General features: G+C 37.2%; 1 protein-coding gene across 1 annotated transcript; it reads right to left on the bottom strand.

The window, feature by feature from the left end:
- Positions 1-6,713: 6,713 nt before the first annotated feature.
- On the bottom strand, positions 6,714-7,298 carry LOC145990389 (histone-lysine N-methyltransferase SETMAR-like). Its single transcript, XM_083126085.1, has one exon. It carries the CDS (start codon positions 7,296-7,298, stop codon positions 6,714-6,716), a length of 585 nt encoding a protein of 194 aa, XP_082982211.1.
- Between the last annotated feature and the right edge of the window lie 15,339 nt (positions 7,299-22,637).

The raw sequence follows: 22,637 nt of genomic DNA, 5'->3' as shown, positions 1-22,637 counted from the left end.
ATTATTTCCTTACAGAAAGTAATACATTTTATGAGGAATCAGCTAGGGTTTCAATTTGGTTTGACGTAAGGGATCCAGTGGAAATGTTTACAGGCAGGCAAGAAGATTTAAGAAAATTACACGACATTTTGCAAAGGAACCAAGGGAATGATAGAATGACTGTTATATCTCACATTACTTCAATTAGTGGATTAGGCGGAATAGGAAAGAGTGAGTTAGCAAGGAAATATATTCAAGTATATTCAGAAAGCTACGAAAATAACATTATGTGGATCAATGCTGAAAATTATGAGACACTTTGTGAATCATTTCGTAGACTGGCACAAAGCAAGTTGAGAATTTGCACAGAAACATTGGAAGGAAAGCCTAGAGATATCCAAAGTATAGTGAAAGAGGTATTCTTTTTTTTCAAAAAAAGAAAATGTCTTTTTGTGTTCGACAATGCTGAAAAATACAGGAGTGAAAGATATGGGAATGAAGGTATTGCCACATTTATTCCATCTTTACCACCAAATTCAGAAAGACCATACATTCTTCTCACGTCTCGAAATCATGAATGGGGAAACATAGCAGTTCTGTCCTTAGGCACTTTCACTGAACAAGAAGCAGAAGAACTCATAAGAAAAGCTCTGAATTTAGAGGATTCCGAAGAACCAGAAGTCAAGATGTTAGCTGAGACTTTGCAGTATTTCCCACTAGCTCTGCAGCAAGCTGTTGCGTACATAAGAGAGACAAACAAGAAATTAGAGATCATGGGGTCGAAGTTCTCCATCATAAATTACATGGACCGGTATGAGCAAGATAGTGAACAACTACTCAGTTATAACTTTCCCGATGATTCGTCTGATTTGTACACGAGAACAACTTTTAAAACATGGACAATAACCACTGACAAAATTCAAGAAAATTTTGAATACGGTGAGCAAGCAATTTGGATTCTACGTATTATTGCATACTTATTTGGAAAGAATATTCCTGCAGAAATATTCAGAGAGAATGGACAATCAGAGGTAAACGATGTACGTGTGGGCAATATATTACACATACTTAAGCAACACTCATTGATTGATATCAAAGGAGGTTTTGTTAACGTTCACAAATTGGTGCAGAAAGTTACGCACATCAAAGCAAGAAATGAAGGAAAGGAGTTGCTAATTATCAGTAAGGGATTTGATTTACTTAAGAGAAGCATACTGTCTTGTGATGAATCAGTTATTGGTGTTGCCAAAATCAGACGGTTAGTACCTCACTTAGAAGCATTCCTTGCCCATACAGATGATATGATACGTAGGGATAGTTATGGCAAAGACACTATTCAACTATTGCACGTTGAGAATCTATTAGATGAAATGGGACGGATGTATGATATCATCGGCGAACGAAAGAGACGAAAGCAGTTATTACGTCGGTTATTAGAAATACAAGAGAAACATTACGGTACCGATCATTCTCAAGTTGCCTCTACTCTTGTGGAGTTTGGTAATGTCTACGGACATATGGGTGAACCTCTGAAAGCAAAGAAATTACTTGAGAGGGCATTGGAAATACAAGAGAAACATTACGGTGCCGATCATTTTATACTTGCTACTACTCTCGTGTTTTTAGGTAATGCCTACAGAGATATGGGAGAACCCCTGGAAGCAAAGAAATTACTTGCGAAGGCATTGGAAATACAAGAGAAACATTACGGTGACGAGAATTTTCAACTTGCTACTACTTTCATGCTTTTAGGTAATGCCTACAGAGATATGGGAGAACCCCTGGAAGGAAAGAAATTACTTGAGAGGGCATTGAAAATACAAGAGAAACATTACGGTGCTGATCATTTTCAACTTGTTAGTACTCTCGTGCTTTTAGGTAATGCCGACAGAGATATGGGAGAATTCCTGGAAGCAAAGAAATTACTTGAGAGGGCATTGGAAATACAAGAGAAACATTACGGTGCCGATCATTTTCAACTTGCTACTACTCTCGTGTTTTTAGGTAATGCCTACAGAGATATGGGAGAACCCCTGGAAGCAAAGACATTACTTGCGAGGGCATTGGAAATAGAAGAGAAACATTACGGTGCCCTTCATTTTAAAGTTGCTAGTACACTCGCGCTTTTAAGTATTGCCTACAGAGATATGGGAGAACCCCTGGAAGGAAAGAAATTACTTGAGAGGGCATTGGAAATAAAAGAGAAATATTACGGTGCTGATCATTTTCAACTTGCTACTACTCTCGAGTATTTAGGTAATGCCTACAGAGATATGGGAGAACCCCTGGAAGCAAAGAAATTACTTGAGAGGACATTGGAAATACAAGAGAAACATTACGGTGCCAATCATTTTAAAGTTGCTAATACTTTTGTGAACTTAAGTAATGTATACGCAGATATGGATGAAACTCTGGAACAAAAGAAATTGCTTGAGAGGGCACTGGAAATACAAGAGAAACATTACGGTACCGATCATTTTCAACTTGCTACTACTCTCGTGCTTTTAGGTAATGCCTACAGAGATATGGGAGAACCCCTGGAAGCAAAGAAATTACTTGAGAGGACATTGGAAATACAAGAGAAACATTACGGTGCCAATCATTTTAAAGTTGCTAATACTTTTGTGAACTTAAGTAATGTATACGCAGATATGGATGAAACTCTGGAACAAAAGAAATTGCTTGAGAGGGCACTGGAAATACAAGAGAAACATTACGGTACCGATCATTTTCAACTTGCTACTACTCTCGTGCTTTTAGGTAATGCCTACAGAGATATGGGAGAACCCCTGGAAGCAAAGAAATTACTTGAGAGGACATTGGAAATACAAGAGAAACATTACGGCGCCGATCATTTTCAAGTTGCTACGACACTTGTGAACTTAAGTAATGCATACGGAGATATGGGAGAACCTCTGGAAGCAAAGAAATTACTTGAGAGGGCACTGGAAATACAAGAGAAACATTACGGTGCTGATCATTCTCAACTTGCTACTACTCTCGAGCATTTAGGTAATGCCTACAGAGATATGGGAGAACCCCTGGAAGCAAAGAAATTACTTGAGAAAGCATTGGCAATGCAAGAGAAACATTACAGTGACGATAAATTTCAAGCTTCTTCTCTTCTAGTGCACTTAGGTATTTACATACAGAGTTATGGGAGAACCTCTGGAAGCAAAGAAATTACTTGAAAGGGCACTGGAAATAAAAGATAAAAATTACGGTGCCGATCATTTTCAACTTGCTAATACCCTCGTGCTTTTAGGTATTGCCTACAGAGATATGGGAGAACCTCTGAAAGCAAAGAAATTACCTTAGAGGGCATTGGAAATAAAAGTGAAACATTACGGTGCCGATCATTTTCAAGTTGCTACTACTCTTGTGGACTTAGGTAGTGCGTACAGAGATATGGGAGACCCTCTGGAAGCAAAGAAATTTCTTGATAGGGCATTGGGAATAAAAGTGAAACATTACGGTGCCGATCATTTTCAAGTTGCTACTACTCTTGGGAATTTAGTTTGTGTGTACGGAGATATGGGAGAAACTCTGGAAGCAAAGAAATTAATTGAGATTGCATTGAAAATACAAGAGAAACATTACGGTGACGATGATTTTCTAGTTGCTACTACTCTTGGGAATTTAGGTTGTGTCTACGGAGATATGGGAGAAACTCTGGAAGCAAAGAAATTAATTGAGATTGCATTGAAAATACAAGAGAAACATTACGGTGACGATCATTTTCAAGTTGCTACTACTCTTTTGACTTAGGTAGTGCGTTCGGAGATATGAGAGAACCTCTGGAAGCGAAGAAATTACTTGAGAGGGCATTAGAAATACATGAGAAACATTACGGTGCCGATTATTTTCAACTTGCAACTACTCTCGTGGACTTTGGTAATGCCCACGGAGATTTAGGTGATCCTCTGGAAAAAGATAAATTACTCGAGAGTGCATTCGAAATAGAAGAGAAACATTGAATAGAAATGAAAAACAAGGATTCGGCGTTGGCCAGGATTCTGAGTGTTTTCTTTTCAGCATGCAAACAAGGCTTAATACTGTTATCACAAGAATGTTTGAGTTTTGTTGTAGTGTTTGAGGAACATCTTTACAGACGTACTATTACTACTCTTTATGGAATCAGAAACTTGAAGTAATGTTTTACCAGAATATCCCTCTACCCAGTGTAATCTGACCTTTTTAGTGCTATCTGTGCATGGCCTCTAGGCTCTATCTCCTATAGGGTTCCCCTTTGCTACTGGCCTACCTTTGATGCATGTTTATTTACGTTTCAATGGTTACTATAAAATAAGGTAATAATCTAAAATGACGAGAAGGGAATTATCAAGATCACATCCCGTGTTCGGCAAATAGATTTCCCGAGTTTTCGTTATCCAGTACAGGCGAGAAATTCCAGGCGATCATATTTAAAAGAGCATAATTCTTGATATGGCCTGCACTATTAGTCTCTGAAATTTCTTGCTATTTATAGGTTTTATTCCAGAAGTACAATACCAATTAGATGAAGTGAAAATAGTGTGTTCAATTAGAGATTTTCACTTCATTGTGACAGTTTTTGATAGTTCCCCGTTCCCAAAATTTTTCGACCTGGTCGGGAGATGGAGACTTTTTTTTTAGTTCTGAACCGTCTTCTTCTTCTTCTTCTTTTGCTCTACAGCCCTTGAAGGGCTCTGGCATCCCAAACAATCTTCCTCCACCTCGTTCTATCTTGAGCTACATTTTTCCAATTGCGTATATTCATCCTTCTCAAATCTTCCTCAACCGCATCGATCCATATTCATTGATGCTCTTGTTTCTCTTTGAATCATCTTTTTCCGTAACTCATTTTTCTTCCCTATTAGTACTCTACACTCTTCATCATACCAATCTTTTCTGTTAGATCTCTTCCTTTGCCCTAATATCTCTTCTGATGTTTCAGTCAGAGTTTTCTTCATATCATTCCATATTTTCTCAATGCTATTATTTTCATTCTCATCACTTAATTGTTGGTGTATTTGTAGTGCCAGAACATGCAACTTATATTTTATAAATTCATCAACAATTTCTGGCAGCTTACAAGCTTGTAGCATTGTTTGCACATTCCATGTCCCCATCCTGAGATAAATTTACCTTAACTCGTAGCCGTGTTCGTCTTCTGGTTTCCTTCCATATCCGAGGCTCATTGTTGGGTCTCTGAACAGCGGATATTTTCCAAGGATTGGGTCGTCAGCCCAATGCCTCAACCCCCAACCTGGAGGACCAGGATTTGTATTGGGTTTACTCCCTTAGAGAGATTGGCTTGACCACGCCTTACAAAGCTCTCTCTACCCATGGTTTTCTTTCAGGGTTTTCCTTCCCTTAGCCTTTGAGTTAATCCCTACCCGCAAGGCAGTATTATTAATATTTCTTTCTGAATCCTGTCCCGACCATAATTTTTCCTTCCAGCATCATATGGTGCAAGTGAGGATTTCTTTCAGTCGAGATGCACTTTAGATCATCATTTGATGCGTTTCTGTAGGACCTTCCGGCAACTTTTTCCATGATGCACTTAAACATTTCATCTAAGCTACATAATGACTGAAGATCAGACCATATAAATAGTGCAACACATATTTTAAATAGGCTTCATGTAATGTTTTTTTAGGAAAAATAATAACTTGTGTTCTACTTTTACATTTTCCTTGTGTTCTGTAAGATAGCTGTAAAATTGTTTGTGTGGTTACGTTTCATGTTCATTTCTTATTTTGGATATTTTAGTGTATATTTTTAAGGCTTGTATGGCATAATTGCATGTATGTGTACATTTTGCTAGTTTTTAGTGTATATAAATTCTCAGTATACTCATAACATATCGGAAAAATTTCCTCGTGTGATGCTGAAATATAATTTAAATTAACGTGTCATATATATATATATATATATATATATATATATATATATATATACATATTGTACTTGTGTTTCAAATTATTTTATATTTATTATAAAAACATAACTGTGCAATGTGTTACTGTACAACTGAAAAATAATTTTGTATTTTCTAATTGTAGCTGTATGGACTTACTGTTTGTCGTAATCGTGTCACGTGTTTTCTTTTGGTGTTACTTGATGAAATATATATTGCCAATAAGTAGATGTAGTATGGTAACATGTTAGTGGAAGAGAATGTAACATGACTTTTGTGAACTCCTGATATAAGAGAGTTGCTGAAAACTAATGTAAGCCATACATATATTTTATACTTTTATATAATCGAATATACAAGGTAACCAAAAAAGTTCTTGCCGTTTTTGATAATCAGAAACAAAAAGGTATGCAAAGAATGACACATACTGTTAGTCCTCAAAGTAATCCCCATCGGTATCCAGCACCTTTTGTCAACATGCCTCCAGCTGTGCAGTGCCCTGGCGATAAATCTCGGTGTCTCGGACGGAAAGAAGTCCATGAGTGCTTGCCGGAAGTCTGCCTCATTGGCGAAGGATTTCCCACGAAGGTGGTCGTCCAGGGAATGGAAGAGGTGATAATCTGCTGGCTCAAGGTCTGGGAAGTACCGTGGAAGGCACAGTGTCTCCCAGCCAAGTCACTGTATGGTATCCCTGGTCACCCGCACCACATGCGGCTTTGCATTGTCGTGAAGAAGGAGTACACACTTGTGATTAACCAATGCTGGCTCCTTATGCTTCAGTGCCTGTTGCGCACGTTGCAACTGCTGCAAATCATAGTGCACCACTTGGCTACTAGTCCAGCGTACAGAGCATGATCTTGCATGGGTGTGGAGGTGGTCTTGTGGTGTGAGGCACAAAGTCCCGTGTTGACAACCAATGTCGGGCACACTTGGGAGTGTCGTATATAACCCACTTTTCGTAACTGGTGAGCAGTCGACCGAATATGTGTGTGTTGCTGTGCCAAGAAAGCAATGAGAAATAGGCTGTCACTCGTTGTTGCTTCTTGCCTTCTGACAGTGTATGGGGTACCCTCTTGCTCAACTTGAACGTCTTTCCTATGTGATGCAGGTGTAGTCTGGCTGTTTTATCGGAAACCTGGAAGTGGTTGGCAAGCTCACCACACCTTAGGCTGCTGTCCTCCTGTTTGGCTGCCTTCAGTGCCTCATCATTCAGGACCTGTGGTCGGTCACTGCTGGGTTCATCACAAAGTGACAGATCTCCCAACCTGAACTTCTGGAACCAATTCCCATTAGTGCGTTCATTCATAGCATTATCCCCAAAGGCTTGACATATTCGGTGACTTGATTCTGCTCCGGACAAGCCCACCTGAAAGTCATAAAGCAGACAACCCAAAACGAGCTGCTTCAACATTTCCATTTCTCTTCGCCCCTGCTCAAGCTATGGCTGCTATGAGTGCGCAATGTGTCTGTATTGGACAAGACCAATGTCCCCACTCCCACCCTGACCACTTTTCCGGCACGTGGCACACATTCCTATCAGTGATCACTTCTTCCCATGTGATGTTCAAAACGGCTAGAACTTTTTTTGTTACCTTGTATTTAGATGAAGATGTGTAAAATATTTGACCCGTGCTTGAGAAATGAATAATTCTGTGAATGTTAAAAAAAAAAAATAGTTTTCATGTTTGTCCTTTGAGTCTGCTGTAGGATAAAAAATAACTCCATATTTCATACATCTCACTTGTGTGATTTAATGACTGATTAGGTTTATTTTACTTCGCTTTTTTTGCCGCTTTTGGCTAATTTGCAAACATGGGGTTGAGCGATGATATGATGAAATTGATGAATGGACACTCACAAACATCCATGCCCAGGCCAGGATTCGAACCTTGGAGCCCTGGCTTCACACGAACCACTCCGCCACTAGGCCGGTTCATTTGTGTGAAGAGTAGAAGACATAATCTATAACATTACACTATACCCGGTCCCATCTATCTCTCGAGCAGACGAACGAAAACAAGTCTTTGTTGCGCAAGTAGTGATGCCAGACGGCTCCACCAAAGAACACTCGATTTCCTCCCCTTCTTTGAAGCTATTCGCGGTCGTGCTCTAGTGATAGCTGGAACAGGGTATAATTGGTAGTACTGTAAATATAATATTGTTGTAAATATAATACTGCATACAAGGATGATTTCTTTTGATTTATATATTTGTCTTTACCAGACGTTGTTCTACAAAAGACGTACCAAAACTATAATTTTTAACAGACCATGTTTGTTTTTTTAAAATCCACTTATTTGTAAAAATAGGAAGTATACAATTATAGCCTACTATTCAATAATGAACAAAATGTGCCTAAAAGGTGTCACTTTTTTTTAGATTTTCCAAATTTTGGATATTTGTCCTGTTTATTCTTCGTTTTTGTTCGTTACTTTGAGTGCCTACATGTGAGTGATGTTCTTATAGCAACCAAATTTTCACATACAGTGAAGGGTCAAAATATGTTGTGGGTGGTCCTATAATGCTAGCATTTTTTATCTTGTTCACTAACAGAGTCTCTGGTGTCAGAATCAAGTTCTCCTTGGAAATGCCTTGTTCATCTTCATTTGATGATATTGTAGTAGGATGCACTATGTACCTCAGCTCCTGGTGTGTTGTGCTTGCCTTATGAGGGACACTTTTGGCTAAAAAGCCTCATGCATTAAGCAACGCCCAGATTTTCATAAGAAAAAAATCTCTCAGGATGGAAAGTTTACTACTTTCATGAAACGTCGCTGCAGAAATGGATGATCAGCTATTTTTTCTCTCCAATGCAGATCAGTTAGCATCGGATGTTAATTGTACATTATCCATTTCATAGTGCTTTTAACTATGCTTATTTTAACACAAAGTTTCGAGAGAGTACCTCTACTCTCGTCTTCACATGAACAAATTTCCATTTGCCGGTGTTCCTCTAAATTCCATGGCATTCATTCCATTCATTCCACACATTTACAGAGTGTGTCGTTCAGGCAACATGTGCATACTGAGTTCTGCATGGAGAAGGTGAGAAAGTAAAATATTTAGGAAAAATTGGAGGGCGATACTAATGGCCGTTGCACGACAATTATCGTTAGTGAACAGTAGGGTTGCAATCGCTTATCAAATACTTAAACATTTTAGCTCAAGGGAATCTATTTGTGCTTGCGTAGCAATAACACATGTCGTCAGTAGGATTTTATTATCGTTGGATACGAGGTAAACACTGTCACTTGAAGCACACATACTCTACTTCCATCTGAAAATCTGAGCAAGATGTGTTGAGGTGAACACTCAAATAGTTGAACCTGGTATTCGGACAGTTAGCCGGAGTATCACGCCACATACAGGTAAGAGAGGTAAAATTCCACGTGCATATTGCACAGTGCCATGAAGGCACATTTATGGATGTGGATGTGATGTGATCATCACCACGCTCCGCACTGCAACAACAATCTGCTATCACAATTGGACGGCGTCTGATTCACAATGCTGCTATCATTCCGGTGATTCGCCACGACTTTTTTCAGCTTCCATGTTTAAGGCTCGGCTGGACCTTTGACATGCGAGGGAGATTTTTTTCAATTTTTTTTTCTCCATTCGAGAAACCTCTTGGATATTTCAAAATGTGAAAAATTACATACGCTTAGAATTCCTTCTGGATCATTGACGTGAATTTTCGTGTAGTTTTCTTTCACTGTTGTCTAGATATTATCAATAAATTTTAAAATATATAAGTACTAACATTTATAAAATAAGAAAAAAAAATTGGATAAATTGTCCAAATTGTGGAACCGGTTGCCTAATTTGGACTTACAGTTTCCTAAGTTGGGCCTGATTAGTGAAACTGTAAATAATATGTATTATTATTAACGTTAGAATGAATTAAAAGAGTTTTTGCGTAAAACAACATTTTTAATTAAACAATTTTCATTATACTTACAAAGTATTTACTGAAAAAAGGAAATATGAAACTTATGCTGATACGATCTACATATGACCCTTAATGTAATGTAACATAAAGAAACACACAATTTTAAAGATAAATAATAGGTATTGTTTTTCCTGATGTATTAACATATTTTTGTTGAAACAAACAGCTATTTACCTACGTTAAATATTTTAAAAGCCGAAAAACCTTTCCACAAATTACAGAATGTGGTCGGCGAGATTTTTTTCAATTTCTTCAGAAAAGGTTTCTTGCCTACCTAAGCACTTTATTGTATTCGAAAACGTATTTTTACTGTCAGCGTGTCTCCTTATTGTAGTCTTTTGCACACTCATTGAGTCCATAGTCACCGTTTCGTTAAGCAGCCACAGCCATCTGCAAATTATCTTCGTTCCATTTCCCATACGTGCCTCTTTTCGACATTTTGGGAACCTAATGAAGGACAGTCCTCCAATTACTTTCTGTCGAAATTTAACAATAATTATATTTCCTTACTTAGCATCTCCTAAAATAGACCGGCCCAATTTCGGAAACACGTGGTGGTCCAACTTAGGCAACTATTCACCGTAAATAAAAATATGTCGCTACACGAACATAAGCAACTAAACCCTAGGTTTACGACATGTAGTTAGTGGTTAATGAATTGCACTTTTATAATATCCTACAGGATATTTGATTACTTACATCTACTCTACACAACAGCTTAAGATCCGAAGCATAATAATTGCAACTCGAATAATGAAAACACAATAACAGCACTCCTATTTCGTCAATTGTCTGACCGCTGAGTCATTTGCGCAATGCACTGTGGCCAACCAGTAGTGCCAACTCACCTGTTTCAAATACTCGTCTATAGGCAAAAACAGAGGCGGTCCAAGTTAGGCAACGGTCCAATTTCGGCAACCTTCCCCTATGAGTGTAGCGGCAGTTTTGAATCGTCATTAGCCCGCGCTGGAGACTAAAGCAAGAATCTTGTCTACACACCGGTAGAAGTTATTTCTAAATGAATTAGTTCTTAATGATCTGCACGACATATGCAATCATTCAACAAAATATTTTCAATATGTAAAAACAATGAGCCGGCCAAAATATCTCAACCATGCAGGGTGTGCGAATTAACGATTTCACCCACACAAAAATAAATATACCCGGCAAAAGAAAAATATCCCTGCCAAGGATGTCTTTATCTTCCTCAAGGAAAATGGAATTGAAAGCATATAGTACACCGTTTCTTAACTATGTAAAAAACACAAAATGAAAAATCTATCGTGTCCATTAATGGTCCAGCCATCAACTGTAAAGTAAGCAGCCTTGTGGATTAAAGGACACCATTCTGCAACTGACCAATATCACCGAAACATCAGCAGGATCTTCTCCATTAAAGTTTCCATGTCATAGTGCTGATATTTTACATCTATTAACGTTTTCGCAAAAAAAGAACTTGTAGATAGGTTAGATGGACATAAGTGTGAACTCAAGAATATAAATTTGATCAACTTTTCGGTGTTATTAGTTTCATAATTCCATTTGTGGGCTTTCTTAGAATGTAAATATAGTGTTTCTAAATTAACTGTTAATATTACAATAACATTTATTGACCTAGGTTAGAACCAAAGGTCTAAGGTGCTTATAACAGCAAGGTAATATTTTTTTGTTAACTGCATGTTAACAAAAATACACATTTGCCTACCTCCCGAAATAAAGTATCTCCCAAAATGAAATCACAAATACACCACTGAGTGGGCATCCTTCCCCCGCCCGTAAGAAACAAGCTTCATTCTCATAACGGTCATGCAGAAAAACTGTATCTGGAGACGGCTTTGTAAACAGAAGCTCATTAAGAAGGATTGTTTACACATCAGAGAATATTGTTTTAAAGTGAATGACGGGTATGGAAATAATAATCGATTGTTCAATGGCCAGCAGCAAGAGCTTTAAAATGTACACACAAAACATATTGCTACTATTGCTACAATACACAATATTATCTGCACTGAACAGAATAAATTCGTCGCGAGGTCTTCAGCTGAAGGATATAGAAATACTGGGTATTTCGAGAGGAAACAGCAAATATACTATTAATTTAGTGAAAATATTAGGTGCTCGGAATATGACGAGGCTTTATGTAAAGTGTTCCTTTGTTTCGCTCGACCTACTGTGCCATCTAGATTTTAGAAAATGAATTTAGAAGGCTGAGTTTTTATTAAAGTATGGCCACCGTTATTCCGGCCGCCAACAGTATGAGAGCGCGGGAGGATTTCAAGAACTTGCTTGTCAGATTGGCTGTTTCGAGCACCTGCTGTGACGATTAGGAGAGGAAACCCATTAAGTGACCAATCACGTCGCTTACTTCTCCCGGTGACGCCAGAGTCAAGGTGAAAGAGAAAGGTTCACGCCGGAAACAACGACGACTTCGGTTTAGTGAAAAATATGCAAAAAAGTCATTATTCTTTATGAGTATATATTAGAACAAAAGAGTTTATGCACACACCTTTCATCAATTTATATATGATAGTGGTAAGAACAATATCTATTCTCACTCATTGAAACAAATATTTACATTACACTTAGTATCCAGTGGACATAACTACAGAATTTACAACGTTGTCGTTTCTTGTCCCATTTAGGGAGATATTTTACCCCGTCCTTCCTTATCTCTTTCAAAGGCACGTGGTTTACGAGGAACACATTTACATGGTTTACGAGCTTATCAGCAAGGATGAACTGATCTTTGGATACTGTCATGTGAATTCTGATCACCGTTAACTCTTCAGTGGCGAAAGGTGAAAACCTTGTCAAAAGTTTTTTTTTTTTTTTTTAAGTCAGTTGTTCTAATCGGGAATGGACCTACAGTGGTGAACCCTTGCTTACAAGCCGACAGCATCACCACTACGACATCGAGAAAGGCGATTGTGGGGAGTTGTTCATCACAGGCAAATTGGGAAAAAGAGAAGTTCGGCAGTGTAGACCGCTCACAATATAGACGTCCCTTCATCGTCATCAGTTCTGTCTAAGTAGGTTATGGGTTTTACTCTTAAATCCCTACTCTGTTCCTGTGAAGAGATTAACAGGTTTTAAGTGCAGAAATAGGAAATATCTCGCTCTGAATATAAGTTGTTTAGCTTTGTTTCTTAAAACAACGTCGATTTCTAAAAAAACGTCGAAGTAGATTAGTGCGACACCATCCTTTGTTGTAATATGTCGCTCTTAGTGTATCCACCTGAAGAATAGGCCGGAAATGTAGCAACAGGGTTTTCAAAATGAAAAAATTCCCTGCAAGGGTAACTCAAGTGAATGAGGGAGGTCATCTTCAGTGACGTAGAGTTACGTCAAACACACATCAGGGTATACAGTATTCTCCCCAAATATTTTCTGTAAAATGAAAAGATAATGAAGCAGCACATCTCGATTTTTGATTGATTCATTTATTTTAATTCGCTTTTCTGCCACTTTTGACTAATCGCAAAGATGGAGATTGGTAATCGATGAAGGGACATTCACTAAGAACATCCATGTCCAGGCAGGTATTCGAACCCGTAGCGTCTGTTCATTTTACGTGTGAGTTTTGGAGGGTGAGTGGAGTGGGTAGTAAAAAAAAAGTAATAAAGGTACTCCTGTGCGTGTGCAAACATGCCATGAAGGCATATAGGTGATGTGGAAGTATAGAGATTCACATGTTCTTCACCTTGGTCATACTTGGGATGATGTGATCAGATGGCGGATGCTGGTATAGATACTTGTGAAGTGGACTTTTTGAACACATGGTACTGTTAATCTCCATAAAAGAGAATCCTGTGTCACTCTAGGAACAGAAGTTGTGGCTCTATTTAAGAAGGAGGACGAGAGAGTGCCAAGCCACATTCACTTTCACCATACACTTACATGCAAGACATTCCAAATGGAAGGACATAAAATTCAGTGACAACCATTATCAAGATGGATTTTCTCACTACAAAGTAGGAGTGAGAATACTCAGTAAACGCAGAAGAATAAAATTGTGAATTTATTTCACAATTCTTCGTTTGGCCATTGTATGCAAGATGTTCCCCTCTAACTTTCACTACCTTTCACCATTATCAATGTCCAGCGAATAAACGGAAAGTAATTTCAGCCTTAACAATGTCCTTAATTATGCATTTTCGGTTTCATTGGGAAAGGTGATACATCCAATTAAATGTTAAAATGTGCTAAATTCTACAAATACACCCAGTGGTTTTGTTTTAAAATATTATTGTACTTTGAATTTATCTTTTGCTCTGGTAAAACGTCTCGAGAAATCGCAAATATACAGAGTAAGAACTTTTCAGTTTCAAGTAGTTCATTCAACCTCCGTTAGATGTCACCAAGAGCACCCTCAGAGGTCGATTTCGTGCAAGCGAGAATTCCAGCCAAAAACAAGACTTCTTCGCTTACATAAATTTAGTTTCTATTTTCAAATAAAAATCTCGAAGAAATACATTAAATTCCTACCCTAGCACAGGGCCGATAAGACACCTAAGTGAGATCTTATCAAACCTATTTATTTAGCTTTTCGTTTATTGGAAGTGTCACATTTCCAGTGGAATATAAGTGTACTGTATTACGTTGGAGTTTGTAATATTCGCAGAAACATAACACATAATCTCAGAAACTAATTAGAACTATCATAATTATACAGGGTGTATCATAAGTAATAGCGCAAATAGACACAGTTGAAAGTATACGATCATAGAAGCAAAAAAGTCTCAGTAAACATGGGTCCGCAAACGAGCTGTTTTCGAGATAATTGCGAATGTGTTTTTACAAGACGTCACTTACTTCATTGTTTGTAAACGTCATCCTAGTTGGAAATATGCTAATAATGTGAGCGAATGTATGGTTAGAAGCCGTCACTGATTGCATTTTGTAAGCACCGAGCGTTTTACTCCTTGTGCGTTCCGAGGTTTGCTCTTTGTTTACAAAACAGAACATTTCCAAGAGGTGGCGTTGTAATCAAACAGGATGGATACACTCAGTGCAGAGGATTGTGACCAATTCCGAAACGAACCGAGGGTGTTCGAAAGAATTCGAAACTCAATGCGGAATCACGTACAGTATGGCATCCAGATGCAAGGACGACACTTTGAACACCCCCTTTAACATGTACGAGTGTACAGTAATTGTAACATGTAACATACTAACGTTTGTTAAAGTAAGGAGAATGTTCAATAAAAGCAATGCGATCTCCAATGACTTTTCTTACTGTATTATTAGCATTTTACCAACTAGAACGACGTTTACAAACAATGAAGTCAGTGGTGGCTTGTAAAAACACATTCACAATTATCTCGAAAACAGCTGGTGTGCGGACCCATGTTTACTGAGACTTTCTTGCTTGTATTATCGTGTACTTTCAATTGTGTCAGTTTGCGCTATTCCTTATGATACACCCCGTATTTTTTGTAACAAGTCCAATGTGATAAGTTTAGCTCGGAAGTTGATGAAAAATCATATTTTTTTCTGGGTATTGAAGACAATGATGCTAAACCTATTAGTAATAAGTTTCTCTTCAGATAGAAACAGAAAACATTCCTTTTATTTTGCATTTCCTTGCATTTCCCGGCCTTTTTAGGCTTTTAGTATCTGTCGAATTTTTTCATGTTTAAAATAATTTTTTAGGTTTCTTGTTACTCCCTCCTTGTTGTTCCTTGAATTTTAAATGCATTAGCTAGCATAACTTACATATTGAAATTTCCTAACACGTACACTATTCATTGAAAATACAAAAACAGAATTTTGTTTTTAACTGAAACCTTTGACGATGGATTAAATAATTAATTGTTGTTATTTTTCCTCAAGTAAACTAGAAATACTTTGAGCTTCCCTTGCTGGGCATTATTACTGCTTTAATCTGTAAAATGAGCCACAACATTAAATAAAATTATCATCTGATGCACGCGAATCTCAATTGTATTTTCATATACTGTATAGTGCAAGGTCTACTCTGAAAGGAGGTGAACGACTTACATAGAAAAAAAACCTTGTGGTGTATTTTATGTAACAAAGAAAACTACACAACAAAATAATTGCTTTTTCCGTTTTCTTATGAAGTTTAAACCGTCAAACAACGGCTTTTATCTAATTATTCAACTCCTCTTTCAAAATATATGAAAAATCAAATTTTCCTTTAAAGAACGAAAATTCTTTTTAGGTAATTTTAAGTTGTTACTTACTACTCCTGTGTACTCAAATAGATCCTACTCAGATTTTGATGAACTTCTGGAAAGAAAGGAATTACTTGTAAAGTTATTGCAAAGTAGAGAGAAACATTATTGTGTCGATCATTTCTTAGTTGCTAGTGCTCTTGTGAACCTAAGTAAGGCCTATGAATATTTAAATGAACCACTGGAACAAAAGACATTACTTGAAAGAGCACTGCAAATACAAAAGAAGCATTACGCTGTCGAGCATTTGGAAGTTGCTGCTACTCTTGTCAAGTTAAGTAATGCCTACAGAGCATTAAGTGAACATATGAAACAAAAGAAACTACTTTAGAGGTAATTGAAAATAGAAGAAAAACATAACGGCACCGATGATTTTGAAGTTGCTACTACTCTTGTGATCTTAAGTTGCGCATACTCATCTTTAGGTGAACCTAGTACAAAATAAATTACTAGATAGGCCGTTGATAATAAAACAGATACACTTCGGTGCTGATTATTTTTGAACTGTTGCTACTCTTGTTTACTGAAGTATCATCTACTAATATTAATGTCACCCTCTTGAGCGATACAATTTACTTGAAAGGGTCTTGCAAATAGAATAAACATTGCAGTGCTAATTTTCAATTTGCTGATAACCTGTTTCACTTAAGTAGCGTCGACGCAGTTATAAGACATCTGGAAGGAACGAAATTATTTTAGAGAAGGGAAACATTATGGTGCTGATCATTTTCAAATTGCTGTTACAATGTAGCGTCTATAGAGATATGTGTGATTCCCGGAACAAATGAAATTACTTAAAAGGAACATCTGTAATAATCCATAATCATGAATTTGAATTTGGTAGTTATCGTATGAGGCTATGTAAGGGCTAGCGAGTTTTAAATGAACATGTGGAATTGAATAAATTACTTGGGAGAGCTTTCAAAACAATTTGGATATAATGCAGATCTGATTCTATTCTAATTTCCACATATATTTTATCTTGAACAAAGAAGATTAGGGAAATTACGCAAAATGGCTTTTCAAATAATTCAGAAACTTTACGAGCTTGTCGTTTTGAAATTACAAAAATGTCTCATATGTCTTAGTAATGCCCATGGAAGTTTACTTGAAGTAGCCTTGCATATAAACGACAAACATTACGTGCTGGCCATATTCAAGTTTGCTACATGTTAAACAAGCTTAATCAAGGACGGAGATTTTCTGTGAACCTCTTGAACAAACTATCATTTCGAAGTTGATATTGGCATCAGTCTCGCGAACATTGTAACCAATAGTTTTGCCGACTGAGACGACAGAAGCATTAGATTGGAGAAAAAAAAGGTTTTTGGCTTCTAGAGTATTGACAGGTTTTATGAACAATAGAACTTCCTGCTTGAGGAAAAACGTACAGGAGAAAGCAATATAAATATGACTGTTTTACTGTTTATGTGGCTCTTTTCTCTTGCACACAACGACGTTCGTGTAACTGTTTCGTTATTATTATTATTATCACACCTACTACAAGACTACTGCTAAGCTTTTATTAGTTGCTCTGTATTCTTCTTGTATTATTAGACGTACTTGGAAAATGGAAGGTCAAGATAACCCTTTTAACCCCTTCCCGTGTTTTTGCAAGATCATTCGTTTTAAATCTCTCTTCTAAGATGTTTACATACTAATTTCGAGGTTTGTTTTTCGAGTCCGCTTTATGCTCCAATAGGCTAATCTTGTCTAGACCTACAGTTTAAAGTATAGAAATAAAACCTATGTAAAAGTATTATGAAATCTAGTTCTTCCACGGCGGGAGACTTAACACCTAGACCTCGGATTTTTAGCTTCTAAAAGTATCCTTTTAGGTTCTTAAAACAGGCTCTAAAAATCCTAAAATAGGTTCTGAAAATCTTAAATTAGGCACGAGAAATTGTAAAGTAGGTTCCAAAAAACTTTAAATGGTACTAAATTTTCTTACCAAATTTCAATTTCTTTGCATCTCTTTCAAAATTATCCACAAATTAGTGTAATAATATACTTGTGTTGTTAGCAAAATTACGTCTGTATAATTTGCTGCACAATATCAGGATGGCTTCTTACTTGGAATTCCTTGAATTCAGGGAATTAGGTGTGAATTATTGGCTCCGGGAATTATGGGAGAATTTTGGTAAAACGAAAAAAAAAAGGTACAAGCAGATGTTTAATGTATTCTTTTTTTTTCCTCCTTAGACATGAACAATTGCCACTTTTATTAAGGGGCGAGGGGGCGGGGCATGAACATTTTACTTTCTTTTAGTAGACAAGGCTTAGCATTAAGAGTCCATAGTGCGAGGGCAAAAGCAGGAGGGAACTGCTCCTCTAATCACCGCCACTGTGTGTAAGGCAGGTAACAGTGGGGTCAGACATTTTATTGTGTTTAGACCTTAGAAAAACATCACAGACTTGGAGGGACGAGAATCAACACAACACGTGTTTCAAGCACGCTAGTAATTGAATTATTTCGTCACCAAACCGAGTAAATATCACTGTGTGTTATAAGAATCCTGTAAAACCTAAAGAGAATATATAAAAACATAAAAAAAGGTTTAATTTAGACACATAAACCTAAAATAGGTTCTAACAATAAAAGAGGTTATTTTAGGCACTATAAAACTTCGTCAGTTGTTGCATTTTTTAACGAAGCACTGACATAACTTGTTATTTCTTATTTACCTGTAAAGATAAAAATGGGTCAAGAACCTAAAATCTACTGATGGCATACGAGCCATTAGAACGATATGTCGGTGAGAACACCGTTACCTCACAATGATATATATATCACGAGATCATGCTCAAAGTTCTCTATAAAAGCTAAACAGTATTTGACAAGAACATTTCTACACACATTTAAGTATGAAATGAGTTATGTACGACAGAAATTTCATATTAAAGAGCAAGAGAAAAGTGTCAACTGTTTCAATTAAAGTTCAAAAAATAAATATAGTTCAAAATAGAGTTCGGAAAAATTCCTACTCATAGTACGTATTTTCTCATTTCAGATTGAAATATATCCTAAATGTACTTTAGAAAAATATTTAAAATATCGCATAGTTTACGAGTTTCATGTAATTCCTTATTTACATGAAATTAGGTTATACTTATGCAGTGTGTTACTATATGTATTGTAATTGCAGAACAGTTTTGTAACATCGTCATTGTATACTAAAAATGTAGGTTGGTGGGTATGATAAAATAATGTACCTTATGTTTGTCACAATGGTCTGAAGAATTTGTTTGTATTTCTACTTGAAGAAATGTTTCTACTGCCAATTATTATATTTGGTATTGTAACGTGTGGCAATTCTTTTGCGAATTCTTGATGTAAGAGGTGTTGTAAACCAATGTAAATAGATGTCTTGGTACACATATGTATTTCTGATATATTGGAATATATTTGACTGAAAAATGCCTACTTCATTTGTTAATAAATTCATTATATTCCTAAAGATGTGTAAAATATTCAACCCTTTCTTGAGAGATGTACAATTCAGTGAATGTTAAACAATTTCTAATTTTCGTGGTCGTCATTTGATACTAGTGTACACTCATAATAAAAAAAATTGGATTGTTCATACACCTCATCTGTGTGAAGTGTACAGAACATAAACCATCACATAATAATAAGTGGTGTCGTTAAAGTTGAAACCAAAACTTCAAATTTTTAGATGAAGATGAGATTGGGAATATTTCAACACCTTTCAATACTTGAGGTTTTTGCAGATCTTGTAAGTAGCACAAATTTCTTCTAAGGCCTCGAAATTAATCCAAAATGTAGTCACTTTTTCAAGGCTGATTTTTTTCTATTTTACCGTGGATTAGGTAATTATAGTGAACGTTATATAGTGAACGGTTACAACTACACTATACTCTGAGAATGGTTGTAAGCAGTCGTAGGGTGGTTGCGAGAGCTACGAAAGGATTGTAACACTATTAAGGAAAGTTCACACTATGTCTACTGAAATAGCTAAATGACTTGTACCTACTTAAGGGTATGCCAGAAGCATGTGTTTACCACACCAAACTTATAACTATAGGTCAAGATAAGATGAATATAAGCACCTAGTGGCGGCGATTAGGGGGTGGGGGCAGTTGCCCCCCTACTTTTTGCCGCTTTTGACCCCGCACTATGCTAAACCTTATCTACGAGGGAAAGAAAACTGTCTTTAACCGATTCCACAAACACTGCTGCTGATTCCACATACACTGTTGCTATGTTCAGTGCAATGGTCCCCCTTCCGAAATATTGGTTTAAGCAACATTTACTGACTGAGTAACTTACACATGGATGAGACATTGCGCGTTGTTATCAGTAATGTCAAACTCTTGAGCTTCCCAAGCACATACAGTGGGCTGTAAATTTACGGACGTGACTATCTGGCGCTTTCGATGGTGAAAAGTCATTCTCATCAAAGATTTTTCAGTCGATCGGATCGGTAAGACTCCTGCACACTTGAAGTCAGAAGAAATGTTCTGAGGTGCTGTAACTCTAGGCAAATTTACTTTAACAATGCCAAGAATGCCGTATACGTATCGCATGGTATAACCAGAGCTTCTTTTGAGCCTCGCATCGCAACTTCATTGATGAAACGTCTAACTGAGACATCCCTTCCCACCCGACGGTTGCATTTTGTGAGCAGCGTGAGGATGAAACGATAACAGCAACATGCCAGATGGTTTATGGAAGCCAATAATACTGATGGACAGGTGAGAACCGTGGTAATGAAGCAAAGGAAATACTGCTCTGGTATTCTGTGGGAAATGTTTTACAAATTGAGAGTCCTTCGCCTGCATCCATCCTCTCAGATTTGATGATCTAGTGTAACCAACTGGTCAATAAATGAAATGGTCACAGATTCTCTTCCTGAGGAAAGCACACATTGGTGGCTGTGAGTTGCCTGTGGTGCCTGCAGCAATACCGATGGAAACCAGCCTTCATCATTACGCTCCTACCTGATTTTACCCAAGGTAACTTAATATATAAGGTAGCGCCATCCGAAAATTGCCGATCATGCACGAGCGCGTGACGTCTTATGGGAGGATCGGTTATGGTCGGTGCCCCTTCGGTTATGTTCGGGGCTTGGCCGAAGCAAACGGCCGCTATAATTTCTATGCGTGGTTCAGAGAGGGGAAGTGTTTTATTACTTTGAGGAGGGGGAATTATTAATTATTGAAACTTCGGGATGGTATTGAGGCATTCCTTTAATGATTAGTAACATGACTGATTGATTGAGTTGGTGTTCCAACAAGTGAACTTTATGCACAGAAAGGCTAATCGAGACTGGATCTACAGTTTAAAGTGGGATCCGAACTACTATGTCCCTCCACCGGGTATGGAACCCGGGATTCCTTGATTACAAGGCAACGACGGTACAATTGCGCCATCGGGGAGGTACTAGTAGTAAGTAACATAATTGAAAACTCGCAAACATATTGTGAAAATCCATTACTACTTCGTTCAATTTAATATTTCACAAATATAATGTGGATGATTTTGTACCTTTCTACTCAGTGTAAACAATGGATGTCATACTATCCTTTCGTGGAAAATTTTTCTTTAAAACAGTAAGCTCTTTGTGGTGTAGTTGACGATCTATATACTTGTGCCACGAGCTCGGCATATAGAATAGTTTTTCCTGGTTATAGACGACTAAAATGTATTTGGAAATGTAATAGGAAAATCCAAGACAAAGTCCAAACATGAAATTTTACTATTTAACGATTCATACCCTTGTAGAGTCAGTCCTTCATTGTGATTTCTTGCAACTTATTTGCTATATTTTCATTTATGTTTCAGATATATTATCTTAACCTGTTGTAAATGTCACATGTACAAGGGAGAAATATAATTATCAACATTATTAACCTAATGTCAGTGAACATCAAGTTAAATCTAATTAATGATTATCAATTAAATGGACTGAGTTAATAGAAAAACTATTCTCTGAAGAATTAATTATGTCCTTTGAATTCGTAATTTGGCCCAAGTTTAGATTGCAGGGTGATAATCTCTTCATTACACACAAAATCGCATGACAAAATATCGGTACATGTGTACTATATGACTGTATGTATGCCAGAAGTAGATTGCCGTTGTCATGTTAGGGACTTCATGAAATTTCTACATCTCACGCCCTATCCTCAAAGGCATTATTACTGTTTGATTTTTACCATTACCTGGCTCCTCCACAGCAAAGGAATATAAATTATATGGACTATACGTGAGCTTACCGTGTTGTCCTTTGCATCTCGCGTTGGCTTTGCTTAATATTATCAATGAGCTAAATTTTCTGTGTTCGTAAGTCCCTTCCTGTACTCTTGAATTAGTAGGTTAGGTGAATTAGGTTTGGTGTTCTTAGCATCCAGTTTCGAGTAGGTTCGGCTAGTTAAGGGTGTTGCATTCGTATTTGTACACTTTCGCTCTTCGCTTGCACGTACACGTATTATAGCTTTTAATACGCAAAACGATTTCACACAACTCTACTTCCTCATCCTCCTGTACGTAAAATTTCCGAAAATATGGAACTCAGAGACCCGAATATAATACGAAATTAAATAAAACAACATTTTAAACAAATTATTAGTGTAATGTGATTTA

The sequence above is a fragment of the Lepisma saccharinum genome, chromosome 7 (genome assembly GCF_977018435.1).
Source record: "Lepisma saccharinum chromosome 7, izLepSacc3.1, whole genome shotgun sequence".
NCBI lineage: Eukaryota > Metazoa > Arthropoda > Insecta > Zygentoma > Lepismatidae > Lepisma > Lepisma saccharinum.
Note: the sequence above shows the minus strand (reverse complement) of the source record. Positions and strands in the feature narration are given on the sequence as shown.

Excerpts from the sequence above, each read along its gene's own strand:
- LOC145990389 (XM_083126085.1), bottom strand. The coding sequence starts at position 7,298 with ATGGAAATGTTGAAGCAGCTCGTTTTGGGTTGTCTGCTTTATGACTTT.